This window comes from Gorilla gorilla, chromosome 11, assembly GCF_029281585.2.
Source record: "Gorilla gorilla gorilla isolate KB3781 chromosome 11, NHGRI_mGorGor1-v2.1_pri, whole genome shotgun sequence".
In the NCBI taxonomy this organism is placed as follows: Eukaryota; Metazoa; Chordata; class Mammalia; order Primates; family Hominidae; genus Gorilla; species Gorilla gorilla.
The window spans coordinates 120,953,615-120,971,447 of NC_073235.2; the positions used below are offsets into that span (position 1 = coordinate 120,953,615).

General features: G+C 55.6%; 3 protein-coding genes across 7 annotated transcripts in view; 2 read left to right on the top strand and 1 right to left on the bottom strand.

The window, feature by feature from the left end:
- Positions 1–2,210: 2,210 nt before the first annotated feature.
- GPBAR1 (G protein-coupled bile acid receptor 1) lies at positions 2,211–7,642 on the top strand. 3 transcript variants are annotated; one of them, XM_004033203.5, is made up of 2 exons: positions 2,211–3,964; positions 6,463–7,642. In XM_004033203.5, the coding sequence occupies exon 2, from the start codon at positions 6,508–6,510 to the stop codon at positions 7,498–7,500; it is 993 nt and encodes a 330-aa protein (XP_004033251.1). In that variant the 5' UTR covers positions 2,211–3,964; positions 6,463–6,507; the 3' UTR covers positions 7,501–7,642. The 3 variants fall into 3 exon arrangements, 2 of the variants coding, with proteins under 2 accessions (XP_004033251.1, XP_055235525.1); XR_002004894.2 differs by lacking the exon at positions 6,463–7,642 and adding an exon at positions 4,259–4,558 and having other exon boundaries at positions 3,830–3,964; XM_055379550.2 differs by lacking the exon at positions 2,211–3,964 and adding an exon at positions 4,757–4,998.
- A 269-nt stretch (positions 7,643–7,911) lies between these two features.
- AAMP (angio associated migratory cell protein) lies at positions 7,912–14,246 on the bottom strand. 2 transcript variants are annotated; one of them, XM_004033204.4, is made up of 11 exons: positions 13,771–14,246; positions 13,187–13,339; positions 11,302–11,421; positions 10,630–10,769; positions 10,226–10,370; positions 9,847–9,930; positions 9,614–9,729; positions 9,362–9,465; positions 9,154–9,244; positions 8,803–8,957; positions 7,912–8,391 (listed from the first exon to the last, which is right to left on the bottom strand). In XM_004033204.4, the coding sequence occupies exons 1-11, from the start codon at positions 13,889–13,891 to the stop codon at positions 8,316–8,318; spliced, it is 1,305 nt and encodes a 434-aa protein (XP_004033252.1). In that variant the 5' UTR covers positions 13,892–14,246; the 3' UTR covers positions 7,912–8,315. The 2 variants fall into 2 exon arrangements, with proteins under 2 accessions (XP_004033252.1, XP_018877462.1); XM_019021917.2 differs by having other exon boundaries at positions 13,187–13,342; positions 13,771–14,001.
- A 51-nt stretch (positions 14,247–14,297) lies between these two features.
- The window catches only part of PNKD (PNKD metallo-beta-lactamase domain containing), a 75,029-nt gene continuing 71,493 nt past the window's right edge, over positions 14,298–17,833 (top strand). The window contains exons 1-3 of one of the 2 annotated variants that reach the window (XM_004033195.4): positions 14,298–14,407; positions 15,187–15,355; positions 16,354–16,731. In XM_004033195.4, the coding sequence (XP_004033243.1) occupies positions 14,341–14,407; positions 15,187–15,355; positions 16,354–16,546 (429 nt within the window). In that variant the 5' untranslated portion in view covers positions 14,298–14,340 and the 3' untranslated portion in view covers positions 16,547–16,731. Of the gene's footprint in view, positions 14,408–15,186; positions 15,356–16,353; positions 16,732–17,833 lie in introns of those variants that run through there. The other variant, XM_004033196.5, reaches the window with a different exon arrangement.

Genomic DNA, 17,833 nt, shown 5'->3' on the forward strand with positions numbered 1-17,833 from the left:
CCAAGACACTGTCAACATTAAAAATCCATAGTGCAGGCTGAGCACAGTGGCTCACACCTGTAATCGTAGCACTTTGTGAGGATGAGGAAGGAGGACTGCTTGATCCTGGGAGTTTGAGACCAGCCTGGGTAACGGTGAGACTCCTTCTCCATCTCTATAAAAAAAATAAATCTGGCTGGGCACGGTGGCTCACGCCTGTAATCCCAGCACTTTGGGAGGCCAAGGCGGGTGGATCACCTGAGGTCAGGAGTTTGAGACCAGCCTGGCCAACATGGTGAAACCCCATCTCTACTAAAAAAAATTAGCTGGGCATGGTGGCGGGTGCCTGTAATCCCAGCTACTTGGGAGGCGGAGGCAGGAGAATCACTTGAACCCAGGAGGCGGAGGTTGCAGTGAGCCAAGATATGCCATTGCACTCCAGCCTGGGCAACAAGAGCGAAACTCTGTCTCAAAAATAAATAAATGTGTAGTGCAGCCTGGACAACATGGCAAGACCTTGCCTCTACAAAAAATAAAAATCGGCTGGATGTGGTGGTGCATGCCTGTGGTCCCAGCTACTCAAGAGGCTGAGGCAGGAGGATTGCTTGAGCCCTGAAGGTCAAGGCTGCAATGAGCTGTGTCGTGCCACTCCACTCCAGCCTGGGCAACAGAGTGAGACCCTGTCCCAGAAAAAAGAAAAATCCATACTGGTGTAAACCCGTATCCAGATTGACTCTTAACAAGGACACACTTGGCGTTAGTATGGATCTAGCCTCAAAGACCCTCGTCACAGATGAAGCAGCCTGTCGTGACCAGTCGAGGCCTTAGGACCGCAGGAGGAATGTCTCAGGATGAGGGTCAAGCACACTGAGGGTGTGGGCTGGAAAAAAGGGATCTAGTTGTTTCTTCCTAGTCTCAGGAAGCCAGTGCCCCAAGGGTTCACACCTGGTAAGTGTAGGCGTCCTTGGATATGGGCTGTAGAGGAACAGTTTGAATCCAGGTGCCGCCATCTAATAGCTATGTGACAGCAAATTTCTTAATCTGAGCCCTGGTAGCCTCACTTAAATTGGACATAATGCCACCTACCTGAGGATTTGTAAAAGGAAAAGAGGATAAATGTCTGTTACATCATAAGCATTATGATGCCTGTAATTATAATGTCAATGAATCTTAGTTCCGTTTATACACTCAAGGGGATCAGAAGTGACAGGCTGTTGCCCCAGCAAAGTCCCACAGAAGCCAACCCTCATTCGGTGCTTGGGGTTTCCCAGGCTTTCCCCAAGGTAGTTGGTATTTTGGTATTTTCCCCTGCTTAAATGGCCCTTACTGCCGGGGCCAGGCAGGTAAGAATCTCCATGTCTGGAAAAAGTGGAACCTGGGGCAAGCTGCAAGCTAAGAATAAGGAGCTTGGCAGGAAAGACGCTAAGACTCTAACAGGAAGTGGAAGGGTGGACTTGGAGGGGGAATTGAAACCAAGAAAAGGAAATAGCCCTAGCTGCTGCCTCAGCCTTCTTGAGGGGAGCTGATACTTGGAGTTGGTTGCCGTTAAGTTACCCTCATTTGGAGTAGTACTGATGAGTGCTCGACCGGAAACTGGGTCTACTCTGGTGGCGATTTTGAGTTCAAGCAGTGCTGCCCCCTACTGGGGGTTGCTAAAAGCACTGCCATTTCTGTGGGCGGGGGGTGTTGGTTCTTTTTGGTTTTTGGTTTGGTTGGTTGGTTGGTTGGTTGGTTGGTTGGTTGGTTGGTTGGTTGGTTTTGAGACAGAGTCTCACTCTTCGCCCAGGCTGGAGTGCAGTGGTGCGATCTTGGCTGATGCAACCTCCGCTTCCCGGGTTCAAGCAATTCTCCTGCCTCAGCCTCCGGAGTACCTGGGGCCACAGGCGTGCACCGCCACACCCAGCTAATTTTGTATTTTTAGTAGAGGCGGGGTTTTTCCATATTGGCCAGGCTGGTCTCGAACTCCCGACAGGTGATCCACCCACCTTGGCCTCCCAAAGTGCTGGGAATACAGGCGTGAGCCACTGTGCCCAGCCCACCCTACCCTTTTTTTTTTCTTTTTTTTTTAACAGATGAGCGAATTAAAAGGTTAGGCGATTTTTTTTTTTTTTTTTTTTTCAATTGGAGACGGAGTCTTGCTCTGTTGTGCAGTGGCGCAATCTCGGCTCACTGCAACCTCCACCTCCTGGATTCAAGCGATTCTCCTGCCTCAGCCTACTGAGCAGCCAGGATTACAGGTGCCCACCACCACACCTGGCTAATTTTTGTATTTTTAGTAGAGATGGGGTTTCACCATGTTGGCCAGACTGCTCTCAAACTCCTGACCTCAGGTGATCTGTCCACCTCGGCCTCCCAAAGTGCTGGGATTACATGGATGAACCACCGCGCCTGGCTCTGATTTTTTTTAATCATCATTATTTTGAGGCAGGGTCTCACTCTGTCGCCCAGGCTGCAGTGCAGTGGCGCCATGAAGGCTCACGGCAGCCTCGACCTCCTGGACTCGAGCAATCTTCCCACCTCAGCCTCCTGAGTAGCTGGAACCACACAACATGTACCACTGTGCCCAGCTAATCTTTATTTTTTGTAGAGACGGAGTCTCACCACGTTGCCCAGGCCTCAGCCTCTTAAAGTGCTAGGATTACAGGCATTGAGTGTGAAGTGTTGAACAGCGGCTCAGGGAGGCCAACCAGGGTCCAGCAAACCCCGTCCCTGCTGCCTCCATTGGTCCAGAGCTGGTACCCGCAGCCAGCATGACACTCACCCAGTCCCAGACATTGTGGGTCAATAGAGAGAAATTCAGATAGCTAAGAGAATGGAAGCGGACAAAGGAGGCACAGGAGGATTCCGTGCCAGAGTCCGGATTGGTCACCCCCATTCAGGCTCTGCCTGAGGAAAGGAGAATGGGGTCTGGGCACAGTCAGCTGGACGGAGCGTCTGAAGACGGCTTGCACCAGAGCCCTCCGTGGCTGAAGGGAGAAGCTAGGGGGTGAGTCAGCCACAGGGCTTGATGCAACAGACAGGAACTAGATGATCTAGGAAGGGAGAAATGAGGCTGAGCAGGAGACAGCCCAGGCTCCCTGGCTGCCACCGCCTAATCTGTCCCCCTTCACACACATCCCACACACAGTGTTTAGACAGAGCAGCAGAGAAGAAACAGACATCCTGGATCCCACAGGGAGCAGGCTGGGGCTGGGAACAGGAGGTCTGTTTATTCCTGGCAGTCACATATCAGAAGGGTCCCACACCCACTTCTGTCCAGGCCCCAGGCTGAACTCTCCCAGAGCCTGTGACTTCTGCCCGACCAGATCCCGTGGTTCTGAGGACCGGCCCTGGAACCCTGCGTCCTTCCGACCCACCAGCTCCCTCGAGGATGGATTTGAGGCTGGATGCTTTCCTCTTCCCACTTTTTGTCCCAACAGAAGTCCCTGCTCTCCAGGATCCCTGACTGGCTGTGCAGAGCTGGCACAGCCACACTCCACGGGCTTCCAGCCCTTCAGGCCCAGCTCTCCCGGAGAGCACCAAAGTCCCTTTGCTCCATTTACTTGCGCTCTTCAGGCAGCAAGTGTTTCCTAATGTCTCACCCCCAGTCCCAGCTTTCCTGCTGCAATTTCTGCCTGTTCCCTCCCATTTCAGGCCTTAAGGGAGTGTGGCTGGGCTTCTCTCCTCCCCCTCACTCCAAAGCTGCACTTGATACAAGGTGGAAATCAAGGCACCACTTCTGGCTTCCCAGCCTTGAACTTGCCCTTCCCTCTCAATGTACCTGGTTTCCTCAGCTTCCCTGTGCAGCAAGAGTGTCACTCCCCTCTTGCTTTTCCCAAGCTCCCCATGTGCCCCTCTCAGCAGATCTGTCTTAGAGGGGCCAGGTGCAGAGAAAGGCAGAAATCCTAATAATGTTCCCAGCGATCGCTGCCTGTCGCGGAGTGCTGAAGGGACAAGTGTTGATCTGAGTCCTCATCACACGGGACTTCATTTAGTCTCACGATAGGTGAGTACAACTATGGGCCCCATTTGACAGATGAGGAAACTAAGGCAAGAGAACTTTAGTCATTTGCCCAAGTTCACTGGCTTTTTAAAAAAAGGATCCAGACAGCTCTGATTCCAGCGCCAGCTCATGCCTCTTCATCATGGGGGAGGAAAGAGAGGGAGCCATTTGTTGGGGCAAACCCCCACCCATCAAGGGCCATGCACTGGGGTATATGCCGCCATATGTGTTATCCTGTGATATTCCCCACCACGACCTTAATTAGAGGTGGTTTTTCTTGTTCCCATTTTAACACAGGCAAAAACCGAGGCCCAGCAGTACCTTACCCACGGTCACATCCCCAGAGCCATTTGTCCCTCATAGTTCAGAACTTGACTCAGAAAGCAGTTGAGAAAAGTATGGAATGACCCCAGATTCAGGAAGGCAAGTCTGGCCTTAGAAACTGAAAGGCCCATCAGGTGATGGGATGGGGGAGTGAAGATCCTCAGGCCCCAAACACTCGCCACTGCCACCATCACACACGGAAGTGTGGAGGGAGCCTGGTGTGCTGTCAGCTGGCTGGCCAGTCCAGGGGCTTAAATGTAAATGCATCAGCTGAGGCGGGAAGTCGGGAGGGGTGAGTCAATCATTATTATTCATTAACTGGAATGCATTTCTCAGATTACTCCGAGCTGGAGTAGGGAAACTGCCACCTAGGTGGCAGGGGGAGAGGGGAACTGGGTGGGAGGGGGAGGCAGGCCTCCCAGTTGCTGCAGTTCGGAATATGTCAGGTCCCACCCTCCCAGAGGCGGGGCCGGGGCTGAGTCCTGCCAGCCTCATTTCTCTATCCCTCTGAGAACCCAGACAGGGGCAGAGCCTGGGTAGGAGAGCCTGGCCCCGCTGTCCCCACTGGGTGGAGACACCATGCACTTGGTCCACTTGTGCTCTTCAGCCAGGACACCAGACATGGTCCAAACCCCTGCAGGGCTGGCTGCAGCAACTCCCTGACACTCAGGAAGGCCCAGGCTGGGCAGGCAATACCTGCTCCCAACAGCCATGTGAGTAGCTACTCCCCCAAACCCCCAAACCCCAGATCCTGGAGAGGCTACTACACCCAGCCCAAGCCACCAGACCATCGGGGGTGTGCAGGTGGTACAGCCTGCACCCTGCTGGGAAATCACCCCTGGGGGCTGCTCCCTGCCTTTGTCGCTGTTCTAGTGGAGGTGGGTTGGGGGGAATCATTCCGATTAGGGCTGGGAGCTCCAGCTCAGGCCAGGTTTGGGGTAATGGACCCTGAGTCTCACGGGGCTTAAGAGAGTTGATGATGCCCTGGGAAAGGGAACAGAAACTGCAAGGCCTCTAGAGAGGAAAATACATCCTGGGTGGAGGGCACTGGAAGAGATTGAGGAAGAGAAAACATGCTTAGGGGAAGGGAAAGGGGGCACAAGGCCTTGGAGGCCCAGGCTCAGGGTGCTGGGGGAACCTGGGAAGGAAGGGGAGCATCTTCCTTCCTCTCAGCTCAGGGCAGCCATGGGGCCCTGATCCCCTGTCCTGGAGGAGGGGAGAGGTATGAATCCTTTCCTTATTGACTTGGATCCTAGCAACAGCAGCTGTTCCCCTGTTGACAGAAGCAGGAGTTCCCACAGGACCCAGGACCCCTCCCCCTGTCCCCAGGATGTGGCAGCGGAGCCATGACACTGGAGGACTGAGACCAGGGAATGACGGGAAGGACAGGGACAGATGAGAGCCACAGAGAAGCCAGACTCTGCCCAGACTCCTCTTCCCTCTCCTCTGGGCTCAGCCTCAGGCCTGGGGGTGTGGGGGAGTCCCTCTCCTTGCTGCTGGCATCTCCACGTTCACTGCCACACGTGCCCTCCAGCTGCTTCTCTCCTCCCTCCAGCTCCCAGGAAGGACCCTGTTGCTAGTGTGGAGCAAAGACGAGTCAAGTTTATGGGCTGGAAGTCCTACCCGGAGGCTGCTCACTGAGCTGTGATGGCTACAAGGACAGATGGGGGGAAGGGCGCAGGGTGCCCGAGACCTGGCCCGCTGGAGCCTGTCACCTAATGGCTGGCTGGAAGACCACTACACACCAGCCAGCCCTGGTCCATTCTCTCATTTAGAGGCCTCCCCGGTGGAGGCAGGGATACAGAAAATGCTTTGGGGCTGGATGGGCCCGCCTTTCAGTCTAAACAAGAGACCTAAACACAGCTGCCCAGAAAAGGCAGATACCAGAAATGGATAAAGCTGGCTGGGTGGGGACTGTCCGAAGGGCAGCCAGCAGTGAGCTCCGGCTGGTTGCTACCACATAGGACATATGTGTTGCCAGACCTGAATTTTCAATAGAAACCAAAGATAGTTTTTTTATATAAATGTTTAATTGGCAATTAATTGAAAAATTCTGTGTATCAGCGAACATGATACAGCCCACAGCCTGCGGGTCTGCGCCCCTGGATTAACATGCTGCCCTGCCAGGAGGACACGACCTGCAGCCCCATCCTAACTCTGGCCACCCCATCCTGCAGGCATGCCGGCTGCCACTCCAGGACTCCCCTGTCCCCAGGACCAAGATGACGCCCAACAGCACTGGCGAGGTGCCCAGCCCCATTCCCAAGGGGGCTTTGGGGCTCTCCCTGGCCCTGGCAAGCCTCATCATCACTGCGAACCTGCTCCTAGCCCTGGGCATCGCCTGGGACCGCCGCCTGCGCAGCCCACCTGCTGGCTGCTTCTTCCTGAGCCTACTGCTGGCTGGGCTGCTCACGGGTCTGGCATTGCCCACGTTGCCAGGGCTGTGGAACCAGAGTCGCCGGGGTTACTGGTCCTGCCTCCTCGTCTACTTGGCTCCCAACTTCTCCTTCCTCTCCCTGCTTGCCAACCTCTTGCTGGTGCACGGGGAGCGCTACATGGCAGTCCTGAGGCCACTGCAGCCCCCTGGGAGCATTCGGCTGGCCCTGCTCCTCACCTGGGCTGGTCCCCTGCTCTTTGCCAGTCTGCCCGCTCTGGGGTGGAACCACTGGACCCCTGGTGCCAACTGCAGCTCCCAGGCTATCTTCCCAGCCCCCTACCTGTACCTCGAAGTCTATGGGCTCCTGCTGCCCGCCGTGGGTGCTGCTGCCTTCCTCTCTGTCCGCGTGCTGGCCACTGCCCACCGCCAGCTGCAGGACATCTGCCGGCTGGAGCGGGCAGTGTGCCGCGATGAGCCCTCCGCCCTGGCCCGGGCCCTTACCTGGAGGCAGGCAAGGGCGCAGGCTGGAGCCATGCTGCTCTTCGGGCTGTGCTGGGGGCCCTACGTGGCCACACTGCTCCTCTCAGTCCTGGCCTATGAGCAGCGCCCGCCACTGGGGCCTGGGACTCTGTTGTCCCTCATCTCCCTGGGAAGTGCCAGTGCAGCGGCAGTGCCCGTGGCCATGGGGCTGGGCGATCAGCGCTACACAGCCCCCTGGAGGGCAGCCGCCCAAAGGTGCCTGCAGGGGCTGTGGGGAAGAGCCTCCCGGGACAGTCCCGGCCCCAGCATTGCCTACCACCCAAGCAGCCAAAGCAGTGTCGACCTGGACTTGAACTAAAGGAAGGGCCTCTGCTGACTCCTACCAGAGCATCCGTCCAGCTCAGCCATCCAGCCTGTCTCTACTGGGCCCCACTTCTCTGGATCAGAGACCCTGCCTCTGTTTGACCCCGCACTGACTGAATAAAGCTCCTCTGGCCGTTTATGATTATCTCATTCCATATCTCAGGGCGAGGCAGGAGGAAATGGCTCAACACACCAACAATAGAAAGAACCTACAGACATACGCGTGGATTAAGGCAGAGTCCGACCCCAGGCAGGCAAGAAGTGTCGTGCGCACAGACCACCCCTGGAGATGGGGAGCTGGCACATCTCAACATCCAGCCGATTCTGCGGGACAGCCTTGCCCTGACAGGGCCCTCGCTAGCTCCTCCTAGGGTCCAGCCATCACAAAATCCACACAGACTCTGTCTCTGGGAAGTATATTTTATTTACATTTTTAAAATCTTTAACTAGTATCTCTTCCTCCTTTCCACCCCCAGAGACTTGGGAAGGGAAAGAACGGGAACCTCAAACACCTACTCCCCACATACAAATACACACCCCATGGCTCACACCAGCAAATGAAAGTGAAAGAGAAACAGGTCCACCCCTCCCTCTGAAGGGCCCACCAGGTCTGGGCAAGGGTGGGAGGGCCCTGGGCTGGGTCTCTAAAGAGAAGAAAAGGAGAGGGGAGCAAGTCAGTTGAAGAGGCTGGAAAGTCATCCAGGGCCCCACCCTCCTCTTCCCTCTGTGCCCTACTGCCTCTGCTGGCAGACAGGGGCAGGGGTTCCTTCGTCCCCTCAACACCAGACACACAGGCAGGGGCTGCAGCCATTAACGGTCAGGCCTTTGGACACAAAATACTTTCGCTTTGTGGTCTCCTGACGTGGTCACCACCAGGGAGGCATCTCTGTAAACAGAAAGCATGTGATTGCAGAGACTGGGGGACCCAAGCCCACCACCTAGGGGCCCTAGGGTGGGCTCCTCCAGCACACCCTCAGTTCTAGGGCCCTAGTGCCTAGCACTGGGCCGACATCTCTGCGGCCAGCATGGAGGGGATTAGAGGAAGCTCCCAGCACAGGAGAAGCAGAGCCGACTCCGATGGGGAAAATCAGTCTCAGCCTCTCCCTCATGACTGAGACGTGGGGCCCCGGAGGGTCACTGTCAGCCACTGGAATGGGGGCTGGGCTGTGAACCCTCAGGCTTCTCTGCATTCCTGCCTTAGGAATCCCTTCCCACACCCCAAGGATCCTGTGTCCCCTACATACTACTCCCACCTTCCAAATACACAAAGATCCCAGCCCTTGGCCAATTCACTTACTTGCTGAGGGCAAAGTCCAGGATCTCAGCCGTGTGGCCCCGGTAGTCAGTAAGCAGGCGGCCGGTCCGGGCATCCCAGAGGCGCACGATGCCATCCAGGCTGCAGGTATATACCACGGCAGTGCCTGCCTCCCACAGCAGCTGCACGATGCCCGACTGTCCCGAGGAATGACAGAGGCAGGGCGGAGGTTGGCGGGAGAGCTGAGAGCCATCTGCTCCCAATTCTCAAAGAGGGACAGCCACACAAAAGGGCCAGGCAGGAGCCAGATCTGGGGCAGATGCTCCTGGAGGCCTGGGCTTCCCCACCACTATGGACACAGCCCACAGGGACCCCAGCTCCAGCTGCCCATACCTGGTGCTGACACTGATGCCTAAGAGTCTGCGTAGCCAGGTCATAGATGGCCAAGGTCCCATCCAGGTAGCCAACAGCTGCCAGGGGCATCCTGGGCAGAGAAGCGTACCATGAAGACTCACGAGGGCCTGGACTCACACGCCCTGCCGTCCTCCCGGGCCCCCAGCCCACGCCCCTCCCACAAACCCCTTTCCTCATCCTCACTCACACACTGCAGAAGCCCAAGGACTCCACCGAGTTGGACTCACTCTCCTCCCCTTCTCCCAGGCTGGGCTGGGAGGCCACGGTCTCAGGTCTGAAAACACCCACCACCTGAAAGCCAGAGAGGATCAGAGGAGGACCCGGAATCCGGGTGCTTGATGGAGAGAAAGACGGTGGGGAGAGGAGACAGTGAAGACCCAGGAAGGAAGGAGAGGAGTCGGGAAAGCGGAGGCCCCAGCCGGGCTCCAGGTCCACTCACCTTGCCGGTGGTGGCACTGACCAGCTTGGCCTGGCAGTCCACAGAGCCAGTTAGGATCAAGCTGCCATCCTGGTTGGCGGCAACACAGGTGAGTGGGCCCTGGTGACCCTCAGTCCCTAGCATAGAGCAGGGAGGCAAGTCAGGCTTCGTCCTACCTCCCCTCTGAGTCCTGCCCCAGGTTCTCAGCCCCTCCCGACAAAGGCCCAGGCTAACACTTCCCCCACCTCTGATACCTTTCAGTACATGGATAGGGCTTCCCTGCTTCAGGTCCCAAATCCTGATGGTCCCATCTTCATAGCCTACCACAGCTCTCTTCCCTGGAGAGAGGCACAGATGAAGAGAGGGCAGAGGGCACGCTCACATACACTAAGCAAGGGAACAGGGAGAGGGAGAGGAAAGAAGAGTGGAAGGGCCCAGACACTGCCCCAGGAATCACAGGTGAGTTCAGAGCAGGAAGGAGGCGCTGTGAGCTTTGGGGCCCAGGAGGTCAGCACTGCAAACAGCAGGCCTCAGATTTTGCCGGTTGTGACCCAGAAGGCTGCTCTGAGAGGTGTATATCCCGGGATTTGGCCTCTGCACCCAGGAAAGGTCACTCAAGGGAGGTGCTCTCACCATCAGGGAGGACTCGGCCACAGGTGGCTGGGCAGTTGGGACCCTGGAAGGTCTTGCAGTCACCATTCGGGACTTTCCACATCCAGGTGTTGCCGTCAGCTGTGCCCGCCAACAGGACAGGTGCCCGAGGATGCCACTCCATCCACTGGACAGGGAGGAAGGGGCAGCAGGGAGGCCTGTCACCCCATCCCACCTAGAAGCCTGCCCCATGAGCTCCACCCAAGGTTTCCTGCCTCTGGGGTTCCGCGGGGACTTTCCAGGTAGCAGGTAGATATTCTTCCTGTGCCTTGGGGTGCATTGGCTCAGAGCTGGCTTGGCGCAATAAAGGCAGAACTGGCCTCCCAAGCTTGCACCCCCAACAACCCAAGGCCCCACAGAGCTGACTCCCGCTCTGATGATCTTACCTCCAGGTCTCCCGCTTCAAAGGACCAGACCTCCTCCTTGGTGTCCACCTGCCACACTTTCAAGAGGCCACTCATGTCCCCTGTGGCCACTAGAGTGGAGTCATGGCTGAAACCAGCACAAGTCACAGAGTCTTTATGGCCTTCAAAGAAAAGTGGGCAGAAACAGAGGAAAAAAATAGGGTACCTGGTGCTGGGGGCATGTGATTCTGGTATCTGGCCCCCTGAAAGGACCAGCTAGGAAAAAAAGAGGGGCGGGACTGAGCAGAACAGGTGCTGGAACTCACCACCACTCTAGGAACCAATACTCCCATTTCTGCTGGGAGACACGGCTGGCCCTCACTCAACCAGACCAAGTCCCAGCCTCCTATGCCTTCCCCCTTCTGTCCACTCTATACCTCTGCCCGCAATCCCACGTCCTCCCCTCTGCCCAACTGCTCCTATACCAATGTGGCCTTCTCTGGCCTTTCCTGGATTCCCTTGGCCAATTAGTGCCTCCTGCCTCTGTGCCCAAAACACACTAGTATTCGCCCCGTGTCCCTGGGGCCCAGCACAGAGCTGGCACAAAAGAGATGTCACTAAGTGGCTGTTGGATGCACAACCTCTGCAGGCCAGCCTCCTAAGATCTCCCAAAAGAATATGACCTCTCTCAGGCCTCTACCCCAGCCCCCTCACCTGCACACTCAAAGAGCAGCTCCCCATCGCTGAGCCGCCATACGAAGGCTTTGTCATCTTCACCCCCGGTCACTGCCAAGGTATTGGTCTTGGGGTCCAGGCTCACACAAAACACAGATGCTGTCCCAAGAGATATTCCATGGGTAAGGGGACAGAGCTCCCACCTAGGGCTCTGTCCTTCAGAACCTTCAGGAAACCCACCCCCTTTCACCCAAAGCGTGTCTTTCCTCCTGGAAAACACAGGTACATCCAAGTTCTTCTAAATTTCAAGAATCGGGTTGTTAGATCCTTCCCATATTTGCCAAGCTCCCTATTTGCCAGAGTAGATACCCTCACTGTGTGACTCCCCTCACCATCCAACACCAATGCCATGGACAAGAGGTGGGGACAGGTGCAGGGCTTACAGTTCTCAGCATGGGATGCCACCGGGGTTGGGTACAGAGCGAGGACAGCATCACGTTAAGGGTTTTTTGTTTTTTTTTTTTTTTTTTTTTTGAGACAGAGTCTTGCTCTGTCGCCCAGGCTGGAGTGCAGTGGCACGATCTCAGCTCACTGCAACCTCCGCCTCCCAGGTTCAAGCAATTCTCCTGCCTCAGCCTCCTGAGTAGCTGGGATTACAGGCGCCCGCCACCACACCCAGCTAATTTTTGTATTTTTAGTAGAGATGGGGTTTCATCATGTTGGTCAGGCTGGTCTCAAACCCCTGACCTTCTGATCCACCCGCCTCGGCCTCCCAAAGTGCTGGGATTACAGGCATGAGCCACCGTGCCCAGCAACAGTTTCTTACTAAGAACTAGCACTTGAGAAAGTTATATAAAATATGCTCAAAAAGATATAATTATCTCTCATTTTATTTTTTTGAGATGGAATCTTGCTCTGTCGCCCAGGCCGAAGTGCAGTGGCGCAATCTCAGCTCAATGCAACCTCCGCCTCCCAGGTTCAAGTGATTCTCCTTCCTCAGCCTCCAGAGTAGCTGGGATTACAGGCACATGCCACCACACCCAGCTAATTTTTTTTTTATTTTTAGTAGAGATGAGGTTTCACCATGTCGGCCAGGCTGGTCTTGAACTCCTGACCTCAGGTGATCCACCCGCCTTGGCCTTCCAAAGTGCTGTGATTACAGGCGTGAGCCACCGCACCTGGCCAATTATCTCTAATTTTATACTCACTACTTTTATTAACTTTTATGAAAGATAACTTTTTTTTTTTTTTTTTTTTTGGAGACAGACTCTCATTCTGTTGCCCAGGCTGGAGTGCAATGGCGCAGTCTTGGTCCACTGCAACCTCCGCCTCCCGGGTTCAAGCAATTCTCCTGACTCAACCTCCCGAGGAGCTGGGACTACAGGCGCCCGCTACCACGCCCAGCTAATTTTTGTATTTTTAGTAGAGACGGGGTTTCACCATATTGGCCAGGCTGGTCTGGAACTCCCGACCTTGTGATCCGCCTGCCTGGGCCTCCTAAAGTGCTGGGATTACAGGCATGAGCCACCATGCCCAGCAAAATTTTTGTATTTTTAGTAGAGACTGGGTTTTGCCATGTTGGCCAGGCTGGTCTTGAACTCCTGACCTCAAGTGATCCACCTGCCTCAGCCTCCTAAAGTGCTGGGATTTCAGGAGTGAGCCACCGCGCCCGGCCAAAGATAACTTTTTAAAAGAAAACTAAGAGGTTAATCAAGGTTAACTGGCAAAGTAGAGGGTATCTCAACTGATACCAGAAGCCAAGCAATCATCCATTCTGCCACACTTTCCCACCTGTGGGCTCCTCCAGCGCAAGGCCAGCATCTTGCCCATCTCTGTGTCCCCCATAACGTTCTGTCCATGGCTGATGTTTAATGCTTACACGCCCACCTAAACTGATTTGAGGTGGATCGCCTCAAAGACCTACCTGAGTGCAATGCAAAGGTGACCTCGCTGTCGTCGGGGCCCTCCATGCTGCCGACCACCCCTTCCTGGGGTTCTAGAACCCAGCCCTCTTCGTTGCCCTCTTCCTCCTCTTCTTCCTCAAAGTCCACATCTTCCATCTCCTGGGCCAGGTCATCTGCTTTGGGGAGAGGGTTAGAAGATGGGGCTCGGGAGGCGGTAAGAGGTACGGAGAGAAGCATGAGGAGGCCTGAGGCTGGGGCGGGTCATGTGGCGAGACGGGAAGGTGGAGTCAGACACACCGGGGTCCGGGGGGGCGCGCGGGACACAGGACGGGAGGCCACGGCTGGCCAGAGACCGTGCGGTAAGGGAGGGCCAAGGGGATGATGGGAAGGGGGTGTGTGAGGGGAAGGGCCAGAGGAGGCGTCAGGGAACCCCCACCCCAGCCAGGCCTGAGAACTAAGTGTGAGGGTGGGAGTGGGGGAGGAGGGGAAGAGGGATATCGGTAGGAATGACCGGTCGGGTATGGAGGGGAGCGGGGAAAAGCAGGAGTCAGAGGCCAGGGGTGAGCGTCTCCTGTCCCATGGCCTGAGGAGCCGCAGTTCTCACCTGGGTCCGGCGGACCGGGATCAAGTTCTACCACCTCGATAATCTCTTCATCACCATGGAAGCTTAGGGTCTCCAGTGGGGGGGTGTCAGCAGCAGCCCCGCTTTCCGATTCGGACTCCATGCGGCGCAAGCGGCGGATCCACTTCTCTGGGCCCAAACGCCTCCCAGAGTCAGCTCTGCGCGACGACGCGGAACTCGAGCCCCTCCTCCCGGGAGGAAGTAGGCGTAGGCGACTCCCCGGCAGGAAGAGCGACGGCCGTTCGGCCAATAGCTACGAAGGTTGGCTGGCCGCCTCACCAATCACAGAGCGGCATTGGAAGACGGGGCCGGGGCGTGGCGGAGAGAACCCAAACTCCGCCCCACCTGACTCCGCCCCCAATTGGAGGGAAACAAGCGAGCGTGCGCGCCTCCGGGGTCTCCTGGGAAGAGTAGTTCTCCTGGGTCCGCTCTGCGGGCTTCTGGGAGATGTAGTTTCTGGTCTGTACGCAGGACGGAAGGAGCGGGGGAGGCCCCTTACGCAAACTACAATTCCCGGCGGGGAGCGCGGTGAAGGGGGGGTGGGATCTGAACATGGCGGCGGTGGTAGCTGCTACGGCGCTGAAGGGCCGGGGGGCGAGAAATGCCCGCGTCCTCCGGGGTAAGGAAGAGGGACCCCGGGGAGGGCAGGACTGCAGAAGATCCCTTTTCTTTCACGTCCAGCCCGACGATAGCAGGAGGTCAGGGCTCTTGGTTCCTGCCCACACTTTTCTGCAAGATCTTAGAGTCTGGGGGTGCAGAGATGCTCTTTAGAGGTCACCCAGTGCATCCCCCCGCCTTCGGGTTGCTCTACACCTCCGGGGTCTTGCTGCAAGAGGGAGCTCCTAGGAAGCCTGTTAGACTCCCGCGCTCCAGGTGTTTCACACTCACCGCAGTGCAGAGGAAAGAGCCCCGGGCTTCTGGAGGCTTGGGTTCCAGCCCCGGATAATTAGCAGTTTGACCTTGGGCAAAGCAGTTTTTCTCTCAGGGCTTCAGTTTCCTCTTCCATACAGTGCAAGGGATGGAGTAGACTATCTTTAAGGTCCCTTCCAGTGCTAACATTTGCAGTTTCAAAACCTTTTCCCGGATTTCCTTCATACGTCTCATGTGAGTCCCACTGCAGTCCTTCCCATGCTGTCGTCTGAGGAAGAACAGCGAAGCTTTTCGTCCTGGCACCAGGGTGATGAGCCCGCAGTGACGTGGAAGTGGCTTCCAAAGGTGCCACCTCGGTGGCGATTTTCCCATTTCCCTTTGGATTCTCCTTGGCACTTGTTACTTCAGACTGCAGTCACTCCCCTTCCCCAGATCTCAGCCGCTCCTCCCAAGCCCTTACTGCCCCCCACCTCCCCGCTTGCTTTCTTCTCATCTCTTCTTACTGACCTTCCTTACCTCCATCCACAGGGATTCTCGCAGGAGCCACAGCTAACAAGGCTTCTCATAACAGGACCCGGGCCCTGCAAAGCCACAGCTCCCCAGAGGGCAAGGAGGAACCTGAACCCCTATCCCCGGAGCTGGAATACATTCCCAGAAAGAGGGGCAAGAACCCCATGAAAGCTGTGGGACTGGCCTGGTGAGTTTTAACCACCCCTTTGCCCACCAGCGGGGCGTGGCTTGTAGGGGAGGGCAGGACTCAGAAACTTCTCCAAGTTTCAGGTGGCGAGCTGAATCCAAAGTTGTGGGAACAGAATTGTTGGGTTCGATTGGAAACTCAGAGGGGTGGGGCAGCGGAGGTGGGAAAGTATGTGGAATTGAGAAGACAGTGGGTTTACTGTGGAGTAAGCTGAGTTGATCTGATTCGGACTTGGGTCCCTGGCCTCATCCTCCCTTTTGGGAGCTTGGAGTGAGACCCAAGTTTAAGTAAGTAGTTCGTTGAGATCATGTGAGCTTGTACTAGTTGTATAGTAGTACTCAGAAGGCGTTATGAACATTGTGATTGGGCTCTGACTCTGACCTTAATACATACTATTGACCAATATTAAAGGGAAAGGAGGAAGAAAACATTTTTTTCTGCATGTGAGGTGTGCCAGTACTTTGCCATGTAATGTTTTAGTGTTCGAGATAAATATTACATCCCCATTTCACAGAGAAAGGAACTGAGACTGAGCTAGGATTCTCACCTAGTCTGTGACTCCATGCTCTTTCCCCCATACCAAAGTGCCTCCCAAGCAGTGGTTACTTAGCTTAAGAGGGGAAAACTGGGAGGGTACCTTGGCCAAGTCTCAGAGAGGGAAAGTGTCAGGGCTGCCTGGAAAATCCTGCACAGGTGCTATTGCAGGCTCTGTGGGGAGGAGGAAAGAGGCAGGCAGAGACCCAGCCCACACTGGGCCTTTTGTGCCATGCCTAGGAGTTTGGACTTGGCCAGGAAGTGATGGAGTTACGGGGTTTTAAGCAGGGAAGTGACAGGATCTGATTTGTGTGGGTCCCTCCAGCAGCCAGCACAGAGGATGAATAGACTATAAGAGGTATTGCAGCATTCATGCAACTGATGAAGCTAGAATGACTCCCCCCAGCTCCTCTGGCTCAGGCTTGGCCCCTCCCCAAACCCCGTGCACATCTCCCCACCCGTAGGGCCATCGGCTTCCCTTGTGGTATCCTCCTCTTCATCCTCACCAAGCGGGAAGTGGACAAGGACCGTGTGAAGCAGATGAAGGCTCGGCAGAACATGCGGTTGTCCAACACGGGCGAGTATGAGAGCCAGAGGTTCAGGGCTTCCTCCCAGCGTGCCCCGTCCCCTGATGTTGGGTCTGGGGTGCAGACCTGAGGAGCGCTGCGACCCTCCTAGGCTATTGACTGTTAAGTCCTCAGGTTTGGCCCAGATTCCAGTTCGTGCCTCTGAGGTCCACCAGAGGGCGCATGAAGCCCAGGCTGTTGCCAAACCCTACCCCGCCCCACACCAAGGAGCCAGCCAAAGGCAAATAAAGTTATTGAGTGTTTAGTAGAAAGGAACCAGGTCTGGGTTTGTGAGTCCCTTGGGATGGGAGGGGCAGAGGGTGGGGCTGGTTACTCATGTGTGCTCCCTCTCACAGAGCTCAGTGTTCCCAGCTGGATGGTGGGGCAAACCCAGAGACTTAAGTGCAACCAGCCTAGGCCCCAAGCCCTCGGGACCAAGCCCTCAGAGCTGCCGGCCAGGAGGGTGGGGTCCCGCTCAGCCTTGAAATAATAAAGAGAATCAAAGAAGATATTCAGGGTGTGGAGGCAAAAAAAAGCACTGCTCTTTACTGAGTCCAAATGACTCGACTCTGGGCCTCAGTTTCCTCATTTGTTTGTTTTTTTGTTTTTTGAGACGGAGTCTCGCTCTGTTACCCAGGCTGGAGTGCAGTGGTGTGATCGTCAGCTCACTGCAACCTCCACCTCCTGGGCTCAAGTGATCCTCCTACCTCAGCCTCCTGAGTAGCTGGGACCCCAGGTGAGTGCCACCATGCCCAGCTACTTTTTGTGTTTTTATTTTTTTTAGATTTTTTTTTACTTATTTATTTTTTTTTGAGACAGTTTCACTCTTGTTGCCCAGGCTGGAGTACAATGGCATGATCTCAGCTCACTGCAACCTCCACCTTCTGGGTTCAAGTGATTCTCCTGCCTCAGCCTCCAGAGTAGCTGGGATTACAGGCACTCACCGCCACTCCCAGTTAATTTTTTTTTTTTTTTTTTGTACTTTTAGTAGAGATGGGGTTTCACCATGTTTGGTCTGGCTGGTCTCAAACTCCTGACCTCAGGTGATTCCCCCCCCACCGCCCTTGGCCTCCCAAAGTGCTGGAGTTACAGGTGTGAGCCTGTAACCGCACCAGGCCCAGTTTCCTCATTTTGTAAGATGGGACTGGAGTTTGACATGGACTGAACCTGCAGTCCATCCCCTCCTCCATCTGCAAAACTGTAGGTATACATACAGCTCTTTGGGGAAGAGAGTTAGCTCTCATGAGCTTTTGGAAAGGGTCCATGGTGCAGAAAAGGTCAAGCACTACAGCCAAGAGGTCTCTTCCATATCCAGTGATCCAGTGTGATAGGGTTGAGCTCTCCCTTTCCCCACCCAACTCCTGAGCCTTCACTAGTC